This window comes from Leishmania major, chromosome 34, assembly GCF_000002725.2.
Source record: "Leishmania major strain Friedlin complete genome, chromosome 34".
NCBI lineage: Eukaryota > Euglenozoa > Kinetoplastea > Trypanosomatida > Trypanosomatidae > Leishmania > Leishmania major.
The window spans coordinates 1,462,875-1,478,337 of record NC_007286.2 but is presented as its reverse complement, the minus strand read 5'-3'; the positions used below and the strand labels follow the sequence as shown (position 1 = coordinate 1,478,337).

At 58.1% G+C, this 15,463-nt stretch overlaps 5 protein-coding genes across 5 annotated transcripts; all 5 read right to left on the bottom strand.

Annotated features, from left to right (window-relative positions):
* Nucleotides 1-417: 417 nt before the first annotated feature.
* LMJF_34_3350 (ATPase-like protein) lies at nucleotides 418-2,028 on the bottom strand (the record flags this gene model as incomplete). The annotated part of the gene is made up of 1 exon (XM_001686387.1): nucleotides 418-2,028. One exon carries the CDS (start codon nucleotides 2,026-2,028, stop codon nucleotides 418-420), a length of 1,611 nt encoding a protein of 536 aa, XP_001686439.1.
* Nucleotides 2,029-2,515: 487 nt separating this feature from the next.
* Nucleotides 2,516-4,705, bottom strand: LMJF_34_3340 (conserved hypothetical protein; the record flags this gene model as incomplete). Its single annotated transcript, XM_001686386.1, has 1 exon — nucleotides 2,516-4,705. The coding sequence occupies one exon, from the start codon at nucleotides 4,703-4,705 to the stop codon at nucleotides 2,516-2,518; it is 2,190 nt and encodes a 729-aa protein (XP_001686438.1).
* A 4,433-nt stretch (nucleotides 4,706-9,138) lies between these two features.
* On the bottom strand, nucleotides 9,139-10,740 carry LMJF_34_3330 (cytochrome p450-like protein; the record flags this gene model as incomplete). The annotated part of the gene is made up of 1 exon (XM_001686385.1): nucleotides 9,139-10,740. The coding sequence occupies one exon, from the start codon at nucleotides 10,738-10,740 to the stop codon at nucleotides 9,139-9,141; it is 1,602 nt and encodes a 533-aa protein (XP_001686437.1).
* Nucleotides 10,741-12,034: 1,294 nt separating this feature from the next.
* Nucleotides 12,035-12,496, bottom strand: LMJF_34_3320 (conserved hypothetical protein; the record flags this gene model as incomplete). The annotated part of the gene is made up of 1 exon (XM_001686384.1): nucleotides 12,035-12,496. One exon carries the CDS (start codon nucleotides 12,494-12,496, stop codon nucleotides 12,035-12,037), a length of 462 nt encoding a protein of 153 aa, XP_001686436.1.
* A 1,335-nt stretch (nucleotides 12,497-13,831) lies between these two features.
* Nucleotides 13,832-15,403, bottom strand: LMJF_34_3310 (conserved hypothetical protein; the record flags this gene model as incomplete). Its single annotated transcript, XM_001686383.1, has 1 exon — nucleotides 13,832-15,403. One exon carries the CDS (start codon nucleotides 15,401-15,403, stop codon nucleotides 13,832-13,834), a length of 1,572 nt encoding a protein of 523 aa, XP_001686435.1.
* Nucleotides 15,404-15,463: the final 60 nt, after the last annotated feature.

The window sequence follows — 15,463 nt, the reverse complement described above, 5'->3', positions numbered from 1 at the left end:
GCCGCAAGCGCACCTTTGCTGGGACAGTTTTGCTGCGTACAATCTCAGGCAGACCGCCAACCCATGCGATGACCATTGCCCAGTCCCCTTCGAGGTAAACCTTTACGTCTTGCGCGTTTTTTTTTTCATGCGTACATGCTGAGTTGACACGGGTGCGCGGCTCGTTAAGGCGTCGCGCATGAGCCCAAACACAACCACACACACGCACCTCTGAAGTTCCTGCGCCAAGTGGCGCACAAAGGAACAACAAACAAACAAGCAGAACAAGAGAAGCAGTCAACAGCAGATGGGATGAGCAGCAGATTGCCTGGAGAAAGGACGGGTGAGGGCCGGACGCAGCAGCCAAACAAAACACTGCGCGCCGTGCAACGATGAAGGTCGCGCTGCGGGGTCGTCGCGACCGCCACCGCCCACCAGCTACACGCCGGCACCGCGACAGCGCCATGTGGCGTAGCGCGCGATTTCCTCGGCGGAAGTGGTGGCCGTGATTGCTTGCAGCGCACTTTCAAAGTGGCGATACTCCACAAAAGGCACGTCGCTGGCGTGGCGGCCCGGGAGCCGACAGTGCGGAAGTGAGGAAGAATGCTTTGATGGGCAGCGCTCGGGACTCACCGGAGAAGATGGCCGCGGTGAGCTGCAAGGAGACGGTATGCTCTCTGTTCCTGAGGTCACGCTTCGCACGCCGGCACCGAGGACTTCCGTGTCTGCAAGACAGTACACTGATCGGTGTTTCAACTCTGTGTGCGTGCGTGAGGGTGAGGTACGATGGAGGAGGGGCGCCGGTGCAGTGGCGGCGGCGGCGGTGCAGAGCACATCGATTCCATCACTTCCCGCCTCAGCGCTGTCTCTGCTGTTGCTGCTGCGGTCGTCGACCGTGGCTCGAGTCAGCCGCAGCCACTCCGTCACCGGCGCCATTACTGCGTGCAACAGCAACCGCCGCACATCGACCACCGAGAAGCGATCCGTCTGTGCTACAATGCGGTCCAGCGCGTCGTCGCTGATGGTGTGAGCCACGCCGCGCAATTCGGACCCCAAGAGCCGGCGCTTCACCGCATCGGAGGGGAGGCTGACGTGAATAAAGCGATCAAATCGGCGAAGAAATGCCGCATCCAGCTCCCATGGCAAGTTCGTGGCTGCCAGTACCGTCACCGCTGGCAGGTCCATCTGCAGGTGGAGCAGGAGCTCCGTCTTGAGCCGGCGCGCCAGTTCGCTCTCCCCGTGACCGCCGCGCGCGCTGCACAGGGCATCGACTTCGTCAAAGAAGAGGACGCACCGCGGGGCGGAAGCGGCGGCTTGCATGAATGCCTGGCGTACTTGCTTCTCGCTCTCTCCGACCCACTTGCTCAGCAAGTCCGCGGCAGAAACGCTGAGAAACATGGCACCGTACTCGGCTGCTGTCGCAGCGGCCAGACGAGTTTTGCCGGTGCCAGGCGGCCCATAGAGCAACAGGCGGCGCCATGGTTGGCGCGGGCCAGTAAACAAAGACGGGTGCTGCAGCGGCAGCGTCGTGGCTTGACGCAAGGCGAGAATGGCGTCATCGCATCCGTACGTGTTCTTCCACGTCACTGAGGAAGCAGTCGCTGCGGCCTGTCTTGCGCAGGATGCGGGGACAAAGGCCGCTGCCGCCCCCAATGGCGCCGTCGGCGTTGACAGTGTTGCCGACGCTTCGGGGGTATCCTCCTTCCTGTGGTGCTCCGCGTCATGCCTTGCTTTCACGAGCTGCCTATCCTCTGCGTTCACCGTCGTCGCCGCCGCTGCAAGGCTCCCGAGAACTTGCCCGACAGCGCTGATTGTAAGCTCGTACGTGGAGAGGTAGGTATACTCCTGCTCGTAAGACCGAATAATGGAGAGGCAGGGCAGGAGCTGCTGCAGTGCAAGGCGCAGCTCGCTCTCCTCATCAATACACAGTGGGCGGTGAGGTGCAGCAACGAGCTGATACCGCAGTAGATCACGTGCATGACACACCAGAGCACGCGTTTCCTCGACCTTCTTCGCCTCCATGACGTCTCGAGTATGCGGGGCACGCATACGCACACGACCACGTAGCCACCACAGCAACAAGGACGGATGCGCAGCGCCCACCGAGGGCGAAGGTGCATCAAGAGCAGAGGGAAGAGGAGAGAAAAAAAAAGAAGACGGGAGGTGGAGGAAAGCCCTGGAGAGACAATGACGCGCGAGTGAGCCACGGGGGGTCGGCCTTCTTTCTGCGTCTGGAGACAACACAGGGGTGCGGGGGAGGGGGAGACGACAACAAAAGACGGACCATGACGCGACGGGCAATGCCTTTCGGACATCGACGCACTCGGCACTCATGGCCCTTGAGGTGGAAGCGATAGTGCTCCGGCTTGGCATTTGGCCCCACTCCGTTTCCTTTCGCTGTTGTTTCGCTGTTTTGTTGTGATGCTCTCTCTTTCCACGAATGGGCAGAAGAGGGATACAGTTAGGTGAGTGTATGTGTGTGTGTGTGTGTGTGCAACAGCGATGCGCCCCTCCCGGCCATCTCTTCTTTTTGTTCTTATTCCCAAAGCCGAAAGAGTCGTTGCAGTATGGCTTCCAATCGGTCCATGCGGTCATCTAAATGACGCTGGATGCGTGCGCCCTCTGCCTGGACGATCGCCTGCACCTTTTCGAAGAGTTCCGATTCACAGAGGTGCGTTTGCACGTCACTGCTGCTCAGCAGCGTCGCCTTCGCCGTCGCCGGCGAGCTCCACGTCGTGAGCCGATGAAGCAGAGACGCTTGAATATCCACGACGTCAGCCCACGTCGACTTCCGTCTCTGTTGTCCGTACAAGGACCGCGTATCCTCACCGCTGCCACCGCCGTTTGTCCTAATGCTGCTAGCCGAGCCGTAGAAGAAAAGAAGCGGCGCTGGGGCCTTGGGCGAGAGAAGAGGGGCTAGGCCGACAATGCGCTGCGGTCGGTGAACCTCGTAGGTGCCGTTCACTTCGAATCCGAGCCACGTGATGCTGTCACCAGTCGGCTCGCGCCGGTGGCTCACGCCGAATTGCAGGATACGGCGGGGCGTAAAAAGGATGAGGCCGTGCATATGCTGTACGACGGTGGTGCTGCTCCCCCGACGCTCGCCATCTGTCGCCAGGGTGGGTGCGACAGAGGCAAGGCCAAACGGCGGTGGTGTACCAGCCTCTGTCGGCGCCCCAGCTAGCCAGTCCAACGCCGCAGCGCCGTCGGCGCTGTCCAGTGACATGACAGCACTGCTCCACGCTACCGTTTGCGCGTCATCGACACATCGAGGGGACGAAGCGGGCATGGAGAGCGCACCTTCGTTGGTGCTGCTTGCGTGTTTCGCAGAGGCGTGTACGAGAAGAGCGTACCTCCTTGTCAGCGCACAGCCCGACCTGGTGTGCACGTAGGCTCCGTCGTCCTTTAGCGCACCTCTCCGTTCCCGCGGCAGGAAGCAGGGAGCCTCTATTCGGAGGCTCGACACGGCCTCGAGTTCGGAAAGCGCAGCCCCCCAAACGGCCGGGTCTGCGCCACCTGAAACGGCGGTGTGCTGGGCAATCCCGTCTGATGCTTGTGCTGAACCATTCGACGGCGCCACCCACAGGGAATTCAAGGTGCGAGGGGCGGCGTTCCCTGCCGCCAAACTTGCATGAGATGCGCCGCTGCTCGGATTTTTCCCAGCACGCTCCGGTGACTTTGAGTTTACCCGAATCACACGTCCGTCAAGGCCCCGCAGCGCTGGCAGGGCCGAGTTCGTTCCCTCTGCATCGCAGCTCAGCGCTGTCCGACCATCCTGCGCTACCGCAAACTCACCGCCCATGACCCAGAAGCTCACGTCCTGCACCGCCTGTTTTGCTGTCTCGCGCGCCGGCGCCACGGCAGCGGCAACAGCGATTCCGTAGAAAAAATGTCCAGGTGACATTAGAACCTGGTGCACGCACACCGGCACCGCGTCCTCCCCGGTACTGTGCACCGTCCAAGCATACACCTCCACGCTGCCGCGCAGCGATGTTGCACAGATGTACACTTGGACGTCATCGCGAGCCGTCGCCGCCACGCGATTGAAGGGCCCAATGTTCCACGTGTGCTCCTTCAGTAGAGGCTGCCGATTCACCTGCGATGGCTGCGGTGACGCCGCCTTTCGCGCTGGATCCGCCGCCTGCCCCGCCCCGCCGCAGCACACCACACCGGTAACCCTTTTTAGTCCCGCTACGATCATCACCGACACCGGTGAGCATTCCGTACGAGCGCTTGTCCGCCTGCCAGCAGTGCTTGCGGTGCAGAAGTCTGTGACGCGCGCAAACGACGCGCACACGGCGCTCGAGTCGCGATGGCGGCCGTCAGGTCCCTCAAGTGCGGCACACTGTGCGTCGTCGTCACCTTCCGAGCTCGGCGAGCTGGAGCTTTCGGTGAGGCCAGACCGAACAAGCAGCAGTTGCCGCTGCCGCGTCTTCACAGCCAAGAATCTGAGACCCACCCACGCAACCTGCTCCACCTCCACCAATGAGGAGGTTGTTGACTGCACCGTGCCCGTCGATGGTGGCAAGAGGGAGTGTTTGCCTGTCCACGCTGCCTCCATCAAAACACCCGTCTCCGCGGCGTCTGTTGCAGGAGACGTGCACTGCGAATCAGCAGTGCGCTTGCCCACCATCTGCGACCGTGTTGGGTCCCGCGAATGTGTACAGCGAAGGTCATTGTCAAATATAGGAACGGTGTGCACCAGCATCATATCAGGGGCTTGCATATGACCCTTAGATGCTGCGCCTGCCGACCACAGGGACGAGGTGCCCAGGGTGTACACGTCAACCCTCAAGACAGGTGCCTTTGCAGATGTCTGCGGCCTCAACAGGTCGCAAGCACCGCCCACGGGTGCCGTGGAAGCCGCTCCATGCGCCACGACAGCGACGAAGGCGCCGTGAGAGGCGGAGGGCGGGAGCAAAGCAATCCCGTTCGACGCGGTGCGGTGCGGCAGCGGATCTTCTTCCACCAGAAGAGACTGACGGGGAAATGTCTTTGCCATTCGTCACTATGCTGCACCGCACGTCGTTTCGCAGTGGCACCTCTTTCTGCACTCTCTGGTTGAGCTGTGTGCGAATGCGATCGTGGGCGTGTGCTTGTTTGCGGAAAAGGCGTAGCAGAGATGAATTCAGGCAGGCGTGTGTGTGTGTGTGTGTGTGTGTAAGGCGAGGGTAGTCGTTGAAGGAAAGGTGGTGAACGCTGGACGTGAGACGCAAATAAGTAATAAAAGCGACGCGGCTCGCCAAAGATCCCCCACCGCCCCGACGGTGGCCATCGCGACCTCTTGGTTTCTGCGGCGAGAAGCTCGTCCCGGAGACTCATGCGTCAGGTCAATACACCAAGCGCGGCCAGACACACACGCCCGCTTACACCCCATGGGGGCCCCCCGCACGGCGTTCCAGGGTTCCGTTACACCTGTTGCAGCGGAAGTACTGCTCTCCCTGCAGTGGTTCTCTCTCTGTGCCTTAGGTTTGCAGAGGGCGAAAAAAAAAAGAGGAACGACGACATTTTGTGTCGTCGAAAAGTATGACGAAGCGTCGCCGCCCATGGTTCGTCAACCATCGAGACACAATACGTGCGGATGACTGTGCTGCAAGGGATGCAGTCCACCGCTGCAGAGCTGCCCTTTTCACATGGAGTCATCGTGCCCTGCACCAACACCCACATCGCTGTCCGCGCATGTCAGATTCTTTGCAGTTTCTTTGCGCGCTTTTTCTACACAGGGCGACACATACAAGAGCCTCCTCATCCTCTTCTGCAATGGAGGCGCACCATCGAACACTGGCCGTGAATGCCGCGAATGACCCAGCCGGGGTGGGGGCGTGAGCCATACAAGGTGCATTGTCAGATTCCGTATGATCAATGACACATACGCACAACATCGACATTGCGCAGCGGCCGATAAAACACGTGCGGGAAGTGAGAGGGAAGGCGTGGCAGTCGCGAAACTGGCGCGTCAGCCGTGGGCGCTTCGTGTTTTTGTATCCGAGACACACCAGGCGGATGAGAGCAGCAAGAGGCCATTGCATGCTGGAAAAAAGATGAATCATTGGAAGTGCACGCGCAAACGAAACCCACCGGCACTGGTCTGCTGCCATCCTAACATCCACCGTCTCACGACGCACCGGTTCCGCTGCTCTTCATCACGGTCTTACTCTTCTTGAAGCTGCTTCGATGGTGCCGCCATGCTTCGCTTCTCTTCGCCCCCTTTTCCTCGCCTCGACTTCCTTTGATAGCCATGTCGTCTGCCTGCCATCCTACCCGGCCCTCGAAGCAATGCGTCCCACTGCCCACATGCGAGTCGGGTCGCATACCCGCGACGAAGACAGTGGCAGGAAGGGACAGATCAAAACTGAAGACAACGGTGGCCATTAATCGAAGCTGAAAGAAGCTAACGCGGATTTACAGGCAAACATCGATCATGCGGTGCCCTGTCTCCTATTCCGCAGACGTGTAGAAGAGTAGGCACACACGCCAAACATGCCTTGGCCCCCTTTCCTCAACAGAGGCGAGCCACAGCAAATAAGTGCACGTACGCAAGAGGGGCACAATCTTCGCTTTATCACTACACGATGCTGCTCGCAATCCCTCTCTCACGTTATGTTAATGAGAGAGGAGCGCTGCTTGCCGTGCCTCCGCGCTTCGCTTCCCAATACCGGGATTGGGGCACCACAACAAAGCATCCTGAATCCACGGCAGACAGGCAGACAAGCAGGTAGGCAGAGAGTGAGAGAGAGAGAGAGACGGAGACAGAGAGGCACGAAAAGACTGACACGATGGCGCGCATAAACGGTATAACAAGAGTATCTAGTCACATGCATCTAAACAACAACAAAACGGAGGCAAAAAGTGCTAACAGAACCAACAGCAACAAAAAAAAAACACCGATATAGACAAGAACGGCAAAACGTTATGAGAAGCAGCGACACGATCGACTTCCCACACATACAAAAAAACGAGAGGGAGGGAAGAGGGCGGGGTGTAACGAGAGAAAGAGAAAAAAGGGGCGATGTGCACGTCAACGCTGACGGCAGCAAAAAAGGGGGGGGGAGAGAGAGAGAGAGAATGGCGTGAAGGGAGAAAAAACGAACGAAGTCGGGAAAACAAGAGGCGGGATAACGTGCGAATGCACGCACACACACACATACACACATACAAGCACGCACAATGAGGTGAAAAAAAAATATATATGCGCTTCGTCTGGCACGTACAAGTGGCGCCATGATGCGCAGGAGACGACGCCGACCAAACAAAAAAGGGGATACAGAGATCGGGGGAGAGCGGTGATGTAACTTGACTCGACGCCAAGAAACCCACACAAAACCGAAGCGTGCACGAAACAGCAACTAAAGCCAGACGACGGAGGCGAGCGCAACAGCAAAAAGTTACGAGAAGAACAGAAGAAGAGATCTTTACACAATCACCCGGGAAAGACACCACCGAACACAAAACAAAAAGGAAGTTCCACAACAACGAGAGAGGTGAGGCGGCGACGGAAGAGGTTGGTCAGGCGGTACATGTGGCACATGGAGAAGGTGAGGGAAGGCATGGGGAGAGATTCGGATAGAGAAGAGCGCAAGAAACAACAGCAATAATAACAACAAATGCGCATGCACGAAGCACACACGTCACCAAACAGCGCACATGAATGCGTGCAGTCACACATTCGCAAGTCACCGACCGGAGTGACACCCACGCACCCGCGGAACCACGCATCGAAACAGAGCTGCAAGAGAGACATGGACATAGCAGGCGATCTGCAAACAGAAAAGACGCCCAAAGCGACAAGAGCTGCGGGTGCAGGAACGAAACCGAAAACACGTAGCATGAACATCAGCAGGCAAGCGAAGCAAGGCAAAAGAAAAACGATAAAAAGAAGAGAAGGGGGGGGGTGATGACAAGATATACGTACGATGAGTTTCCATGCACGCTCCTGACTCTTTGCAGGAGGTGGCGAATTGTCTACTCCCGCGGAAGAGTGTACCAGACTGGTCTCTCTCCACTCGCGCTCTCGGTACCTCCAGCGGGTAGCGCTACTCACGGATAGGCAGACTTGAGCACCCCCGTTTTCCGACACCCAGGGATTTCTGTCGTGGCAAGCAGCCAAATGGGGTGGGGGGGGGAGAGGGGTGCAACACGCGTATGACTCGACTCTCCGAAATCCGAAAATGATTATGAGAACAAAAAAACGAGGAAACGAAAAGACAAGTGGCTGGTGGAGCATGCCACCGGAATAGTGGAGAGTACTTTGACTCGCTCCTTCCCATCACATCGTGTTTCCGTCATTCCTCTCTCGTTGGTTCCTGCCACCGACCTTCGATAACAACGACAAAAAAAAACAATGGAGAGCAAACGAAAAAGAAAAGCAGAAAAATCAAGCGTACATACCCGCTTTCCTCATTGTTCTCGTTTTTTATGTTCTGCACATGTGCTGGGCCTGCGTCATCTCACCTTGATTGCCAACAGGCCTTCGCGAGCCAGCGAGTAACGATGAGGTGAGCCACAACAGTCCCCCTTCGTCCTTTGCAATCCATACACACTTTGCGCACCAGTAGAGCTGGGAAATGTATGGGCATGCGCGTGGACTAGGGGGCGGTATCGACAATAATGAAAAGAATAACGCCGCTGCACTCCCCTCGCCAAGGTCGAAGGTGCCTTCCTTTTCCCACGCGCCTCTTACCGAAAAATACGAGGACGGCAAGAAGGTTACGCGTTTGAAGGCTACTATCATCACCAAGCGTCCCAACACCTATAGCACCCACAGACACGACGGCAATCTCGCACAAGGCCATTGAGGGGGCACAAGAACGCCCGATGGGCAAGAGAAGTTGCGTCCGCACACAGCGCTCTCGTGTTTGTACCCCCTGTTTTTTGGCCAGCTTTCCCGCCCAACCTGTTTCATCACTGCGCAGCGTCTGCAGCTGGCGTGGCTACTCGCAGGCGAGGGAATCGTGCGCAGGCCTAAGACAACGAAGTGCAGGAGACGAGCGCCCTTGAGAGACAGAGAAGCAGTTCGACTCATGAAAGGGAGGATGGGCGGAGTGACACACACGCACACACACACACACACACACACACACACACAAATCGCGACGTTTTCGCTACGCTGCATCGTGTTGCTTATCCGCGTACTGCGGCTTCTTTGCAGCGCGTCGCCCCTTACACTCCCCGGGTCACGTTACGGGCAGACCCGGCGTCCTCGTCGTTGAGGTCAAGTACGTTGGCGATGCGCTCGTAAACCTCGCTAACGGGAATGCCATCGCGGGCGGTGATGCGCATGGAGACTGAGTGGCTCACGGCTATGGTAATGTTGTACCGCGCCTCTGGAAACTTGCCGACCAGCTCCATCTTCAAGTGGCGACCCATCAGCGCCGTCACGACGAGCAACTCCAGGTAGCCGAGCTCCTGGCCAATGCAGCTGCGCTTGCCGCAGCTGAAGGGGATGTAGCCGCAACGGCCGCAGCGTTTGCGCAGCGCCTCGCCTTCTTCGCCAAGCCACCGCTCGGGGCGGAACACGTCAACGTCATCGCCGTATACGTGTGTGTTGCGCTGCAGAGCGGAAAGCGTGATGACAACCGTCATGCCCTTCGGGATCACAACCGCAGATCCGGGTAGGTACACATCCTCGGCTGCGTCGCGGTAGATGATAGGTGCCGCCGGGTACATTCGCAGAACCTCCTTCACGATGGCGACAAGATAGTCGCACTCCATAAGCTCCTGCACGGTGGGGCAGGTGCAGATGGAGGGCATCAAGTCTTCAAGGGCCTCGTAGAGACGCTCCTGCACCTCCGTGTTCGTACCCAGGAGCGCAAACAGAAACTCCAGCGTGTGACTCACCGTGTCGTGGCCGGCAAACAAAAACGTGACGACGTGATCCAACACGTCGTCCATGCTGAAATGCACGTACAGTTCATCGATCAGCGCGTCCATCACACACCGCCGCGTACCAATCTGATTAATCTGCATGTTCTTATCCAGCAACTCCACGCTCATCTCCTTCAGGGTGTTGCGTGCATTCCGCTGGGCGGATGACTTGAGATACGGGCAGAAGTAGTTCACGCGGGACATCTTCATCATCACATCGAAGTGTCCGCGCACGCGCAGCGACTCGCTGCGGGAGGCGCGGAAGGCCGCCTCGCCTATGGCGGAGAGCGCCATGCGGAAGACGTGGTCGCTCAGGTTCACCACGGCGTCCTGCTCACCGCCGCACTGGATGAGATGGAAGAGCCCGCCCATCATGCGCAGGGCGTGCATGCGAATGATCTCATTCGCAACCCCGCGAATGTTCTGCGACCTGAAAATGGGCATCAGGATGCGGCGGTGTACGGCGTGTTGTGCCTTGTTGCCGACGGCGAGGAGGCCAACGCGGCCGACGACGATGCGCACGATGTCGTAGCCGGTGTCCTTGTAGAACTTCGTGTCGGCGCGCAACAACACGTGCTCAATGTCGACCGGGCTGGAGAGCACCACATGTGGGCGAAAGAAGATCTTCATGACGAACGGTTTGTAATCGAACTCCACGCACCACCGCTGCAGTGTCTTCAACGGGTCGCCCTTGCGGACGACGTAGAAGTGGCGGTAGAGGACACGCTTGATCACGCTCCAGACCAGACCGTCCTCGGAGTTGGGCGGAATCGCCGGCTCTGGAATATTCGGCGGTGCAGAGTACAATGCCTGCAGCATCCGCGTGGTGGCATAGGCGAGAAAGCCGACAGTCGCAATGGCCGCCGCCGCCTGGACTGGCGAGACAGTGGGGGTCATGGAGTGCTGCCTAGTGAGTGGAAATGGACGAGCCGTCAGTGAACACGTGTCGGCGGAAGTGCACCACACAGGTGCTGTCGTGCGGCGACCCTCTGCAGGGCGACAGCGACGGCAGCAAAACCACGAGTAGATGGAATCGGAGAAGAGGCTGAAGAGGGCCCCAGACAAGAGGAAGCCGTGGGTCAATGGAGGCGCTGATACAAAAATGCTGTGGAGGCGGGCAAAGCCAGATAGCGGGGCTGCAGCGACGAAGAGCGAAAAGCAGCCGGTGCGCAATGCGTATCACAAGAAGGCAAATGCTGTGTAAAGGCAGAGCAGAAGGGCAGCATGAGGGTAACACCGAGGGTATGGGGAGTCATGTACAATGCAGAGAGACCAGTCCTGACTCGCCGTGGGGTTTGGGTGGTTCTGCTTCTCGTTTATTGGGAATGCGCTGTAGGCGGTGGGCCGGGGAGAGGGAGAGAGGAGGAGTAGACGTAAAGCCCGAAAAGAGACGGGACAACGGCGCGTGGGCGGAAGGAGGCTCAGCCAGACGACGCAGCGGAGATGGACTGCGAAAGGAAAGAGGTGGCCGTGGACAGCGGTGTACGTTGAGACGCTGCAGTGCGATAAGGACGAGGAAGGGGGTGGGGTGGGCGGCGGCGGCTGAGCCAAACACAAAACAATGTAGGGACAGAGAGGTAGGGAACACACACGTGATGCTTCTCCATGCCAATGCGGTGCTACTGATACTGATGTATGTGTGCTTTGATCATACGCACATGCGTATATCAAGCTGGCAAGGGTACACAGACCGCACCGTTTGCGCCACATTAGCGCGTGTGTGTGTGTGCGTTTATGTGTGCGTCCAGGGGCGTACAGCACGGGCGAGAAAAGGAAAGGATGAAAACGGTTGGGAAACTTGCGGCCTCGTCGAAGACGTGGTATCCAATGGGTAAGCGCATGCGTACACCGTCCAGGCTTTCGATTGCTGGTGATATGCCTCTGCGGTTGTGTCTCTGTGTGGAGAGAGTCGCTTTCACGTGTCCACAGAGGGGTTGAGACTGTACCTCGCACGGAGGCACACACATGCACACTGCACAAACGCACCCATGTTGCAGTGGCCTGGTTCGAGCCGCAACACATGTGAGCGGAGCCCGATGGGAGAGCGAGAGCGAGCACCGCTGCGAACGAAACGCGACGTGCGCTCTCGTGTCTGGCAGACATGACAGATGCAGAGGAAGGCGAACAGAGAGCGGAGTTTCAGCGAGGGCAAACGCACGCGGGGAAGGGGATACATCAAAAAGGCAGGAGACTAATGATCCTGTGTCTTCACTTCCTTCGACATGCGCCGCACCCGCCGCGCCCCGGCGCTCTTCTCGCGGTCTGCCAGCTTCTGCTCGTATGCGACTTGCCGAGACAGCTGAAAATTCACGACCTTGCCCGGCTTGGGGTTTCGCTCCGTGTGCAGTGCCTGTAAAAAGGAGCCGGCCAAGTCCATGTAGAAGCGCTGCTTCTCGGGGTTCGGCTCCTTGCACTTCGCTGCCCACTGCTCCATCAGCCGCTTCTTGAGAAAGGTGCGGGCGTGGCGAGACTTAACTGTAATGTCAATACTGCGGTAGCACATGCGCAGGAGGGACATGGGGGAGTTGATCTCCAGCACGCGCTGCTGCGAATTCATATGTTGACCAGAACCTCTAGCCCCACCGGATGCAGCGGTGACACCAGTTCCGCTGCAGCCGGTGGCAGCCAATCGCAAAGCAGCACAGCGCAGCATTGCAAAGCAGAACAACGACTTATTGAGTAGCCGGTAGCGAGAAAGAGAGGGATGCGCCGTGGAGGTGAGAAGCAGTGACAGCTCAACATCGCAGGAGCGGGCGGTAGCGCTCATGTCAGTTCATGAGAGCTGCCGCCTAGGCATGCAGGGAGGTGACTGAAACTACGTTCTTTTCTTCTTTGGGCTTTGTTGCACTGCATCTTTCGGCTTGAAGGCGGTCGATGTCGAAGGCGGTGGCCAGCGACCTATGTGGCTCCGCCCCCCCCCCCTTCCCCCCACTGTGATCGCTGCCTCGGGGGAATACCTCGATGAAAGAGGTGCGCACAATGGAAGGGAGCACGGGTGAGACATTCACCAAGATCGAATCGCTTTCAAGGGCTCTTTGGTGGTCCATCTCCACACAAGATCACTTTCGAGGAGACCATGAGAAGAGGGATTAGAGCACAGCTGTCTTGTTGTCTGTTGCCTGCAGCAGAAGTACCTTCCAACATTCTCGAGTAAATTTCAGGGAGAGGCAGAAACGCGGAAAAGAGAATCGCGAAAGGAGGAGGGAGGAGGCAAACCAAGAACACGTTCCAGGATCCAGAGACGAACAACAACAAAAAATAAATAATCGATAATACCGAGAAATCTACACACACGCACAGGCGCAGGCAAACACACAGACGAGAGAGTGAGTGAGTGAGTAGGAGGGAGGGAGGGAGGGAGCCGTAACTCCAAAGGCAACAAGCGCACCGCTGGATAATACATCAGCGAACACAGCTATTACACAGCCTGGCAAAGCGCACCCTCTCTCCCCCCCAAAAAAAAAATAAACGGAGAGACGCAACGACGACACGTGAAGAGCAAAAACAAAAACGCGGCGACCAAACCAGAAACAGCCAACGAGAAACGAACTGAAAGCGACGTGGTAAATATAGTACAAACGGAGAGGGCAGGGACGAGAGCCGCAACCCCCTAATAAAAACCACCAGCAGGAAAAAAAACCCGAAGAGGGATATGTGTGCGTGTGTGTGTGTGTGTGTGTGTGTGTCAGAGTGAGTGGAAGAGAGAGAGTCTGGAGAGGATGACCCCGGGTTGCGGGGCCGGGACCACAGTATACATCGAGAAGCCAACCCCTCTTATCCGTCCATCCACGCTCACACACGCAAGCGTAGCAGCCGCTTCAAGGGTGAGCGTTGCACAGAAAGGCACAACTGCACCTGAGACAGATGCATGGACAAGAGAAGCAAGGGCAACAGTGCGGGATAGCCCCTCACCTCGCTCCATCACCACCACTACACACAGAGACCGAAAAAAAAAACGCCTAAAGGTGCAGGGTTGCCCAGATGTGTTTCACTCCAAAGCATCTCCGACGTGCAGACTTGGGTCATTGTCGCTAAAGACACCGTACCCGTCTGGCAGCGCTGCCGTTGTCTCCCCAAACGCGAGACCGCCTCGGAGCAGCGAAACTTGGAAAAACTCCTGGAAAAAGCTCGCGTTCTTCAAGCCGAAGTACGTTTTCATGCCCTTCCGCAAGGCTTCGCCGCCGCAACATTCCATTGCCCGCTGGCGGTTGCGCAGGCACATCTCTTCGATGGTCTTGGCGTACCCGGCCATCGCGGACGACGGGGGGCCGGCGAAGAGTTGCACACGCAGCAGATGCGTCTTTGCTACCGCTAGCGCAAAGGCGGGCCACTTCGCCGACGGAACGGGCACCTCCTCCAGGAGCAGCACGCGCAGCTTCAATAGGCGTGGAAGGTAGTCGATCAGGGCGCTTGTCTGCGCAGCAGAGAGGGCTGTGTAGCTGAGATCCAGTTCCTCTATCTCTCGGCTGCAGCCATCTGAGAGCAGCTCGCACAGTGTCGATGGGTCCCTGCTGGTAAGGACGTTGCCGCGGAGACTGAACCGCCTGATTTTCGTGAAGGGCAGTGTCTGTATAAGGCACCACAACGAGTTACTTGTCAGCTCGTTGTACGAGAGGTCCAGCGAGTGCACGTGACAGTTGTGATGCTTGGAGAGGTAGACAATGCCGGTAAGGAGGATGAGGAGTCCCGCAGAAGCTATGTGGCAGGAGGACAAGGACAGGGTGGAGAGAAGACTGTCCTCGTCATCCATGAAGTCTGGCTGCATCGCTGAAGCCGTCGCGGTCGCCGTGGCCGTCCCCGCGCACAATCGTCGGAAGCCGTCGAAAACGAGAACGTGCATTCGATCAGGGCCCAGAAAGACACCGCTAAGATGAAATAGGTTGAGCTGAAAAGTGTGTCCGCCTAATCGAAGTGCAATGTCGGCAATCAGCTGGTTTTCTGCCGCAATGCTCTGCTCTACCAGCAGTGGCGTGTATTGATTCTCCGGCTTGCCCTCGTGCACCAGGAAGAGCAGGTCGCTTCGGGGGGCGGCGCTGACGGAGCGCCTTGCCTTTGCAGTGGAGGAGGCGCTGGTGCTTTGCGTCAAGATGGAGCGTGTCGAACCGTGGGGCTGCCTAAGGTGGCGCTTCGAGCGCACGACGAGCCACCACGGCCCGTAGAAGCGCAAATCGGAATCCCACTCCTGGTGCGCTTGCGGGCGGTTCCAAGAAACGCCCGGCACGGTCTCTCGGAGTTTTGCGATTAGAAACCTCAGCAGCTGCTCAAACGATGTGGAGTGGGTGCGCATTGCGTAGGCCATTTTCTCCGCGTCCGTATCTGTCATAGCTTCCGTGGACATCCGTTCCAGGAAGCGGAGCGGATGGAAGCCGATGGCGGATTCATGCTGTCGCCTCAGGAAGCCGGCACGCCCATGGAACCTGTGCAGGCGACTCTCCGCTTCACGCTCTGCGCACTGCGCGGGGGCATTGAAGATGCGCAGCACGTGTTCATTCTCCTCCCTCGCGATGGAGGGCGCCAACGTGGTGTGGCACGTTAGCTTCGCGGAGCGGAAGGCGTCCATGAGGGAAGACGTGAATAGATCGACCGAGGCTTGTGAAAATGGGCAGCAGGTGACGAGTGG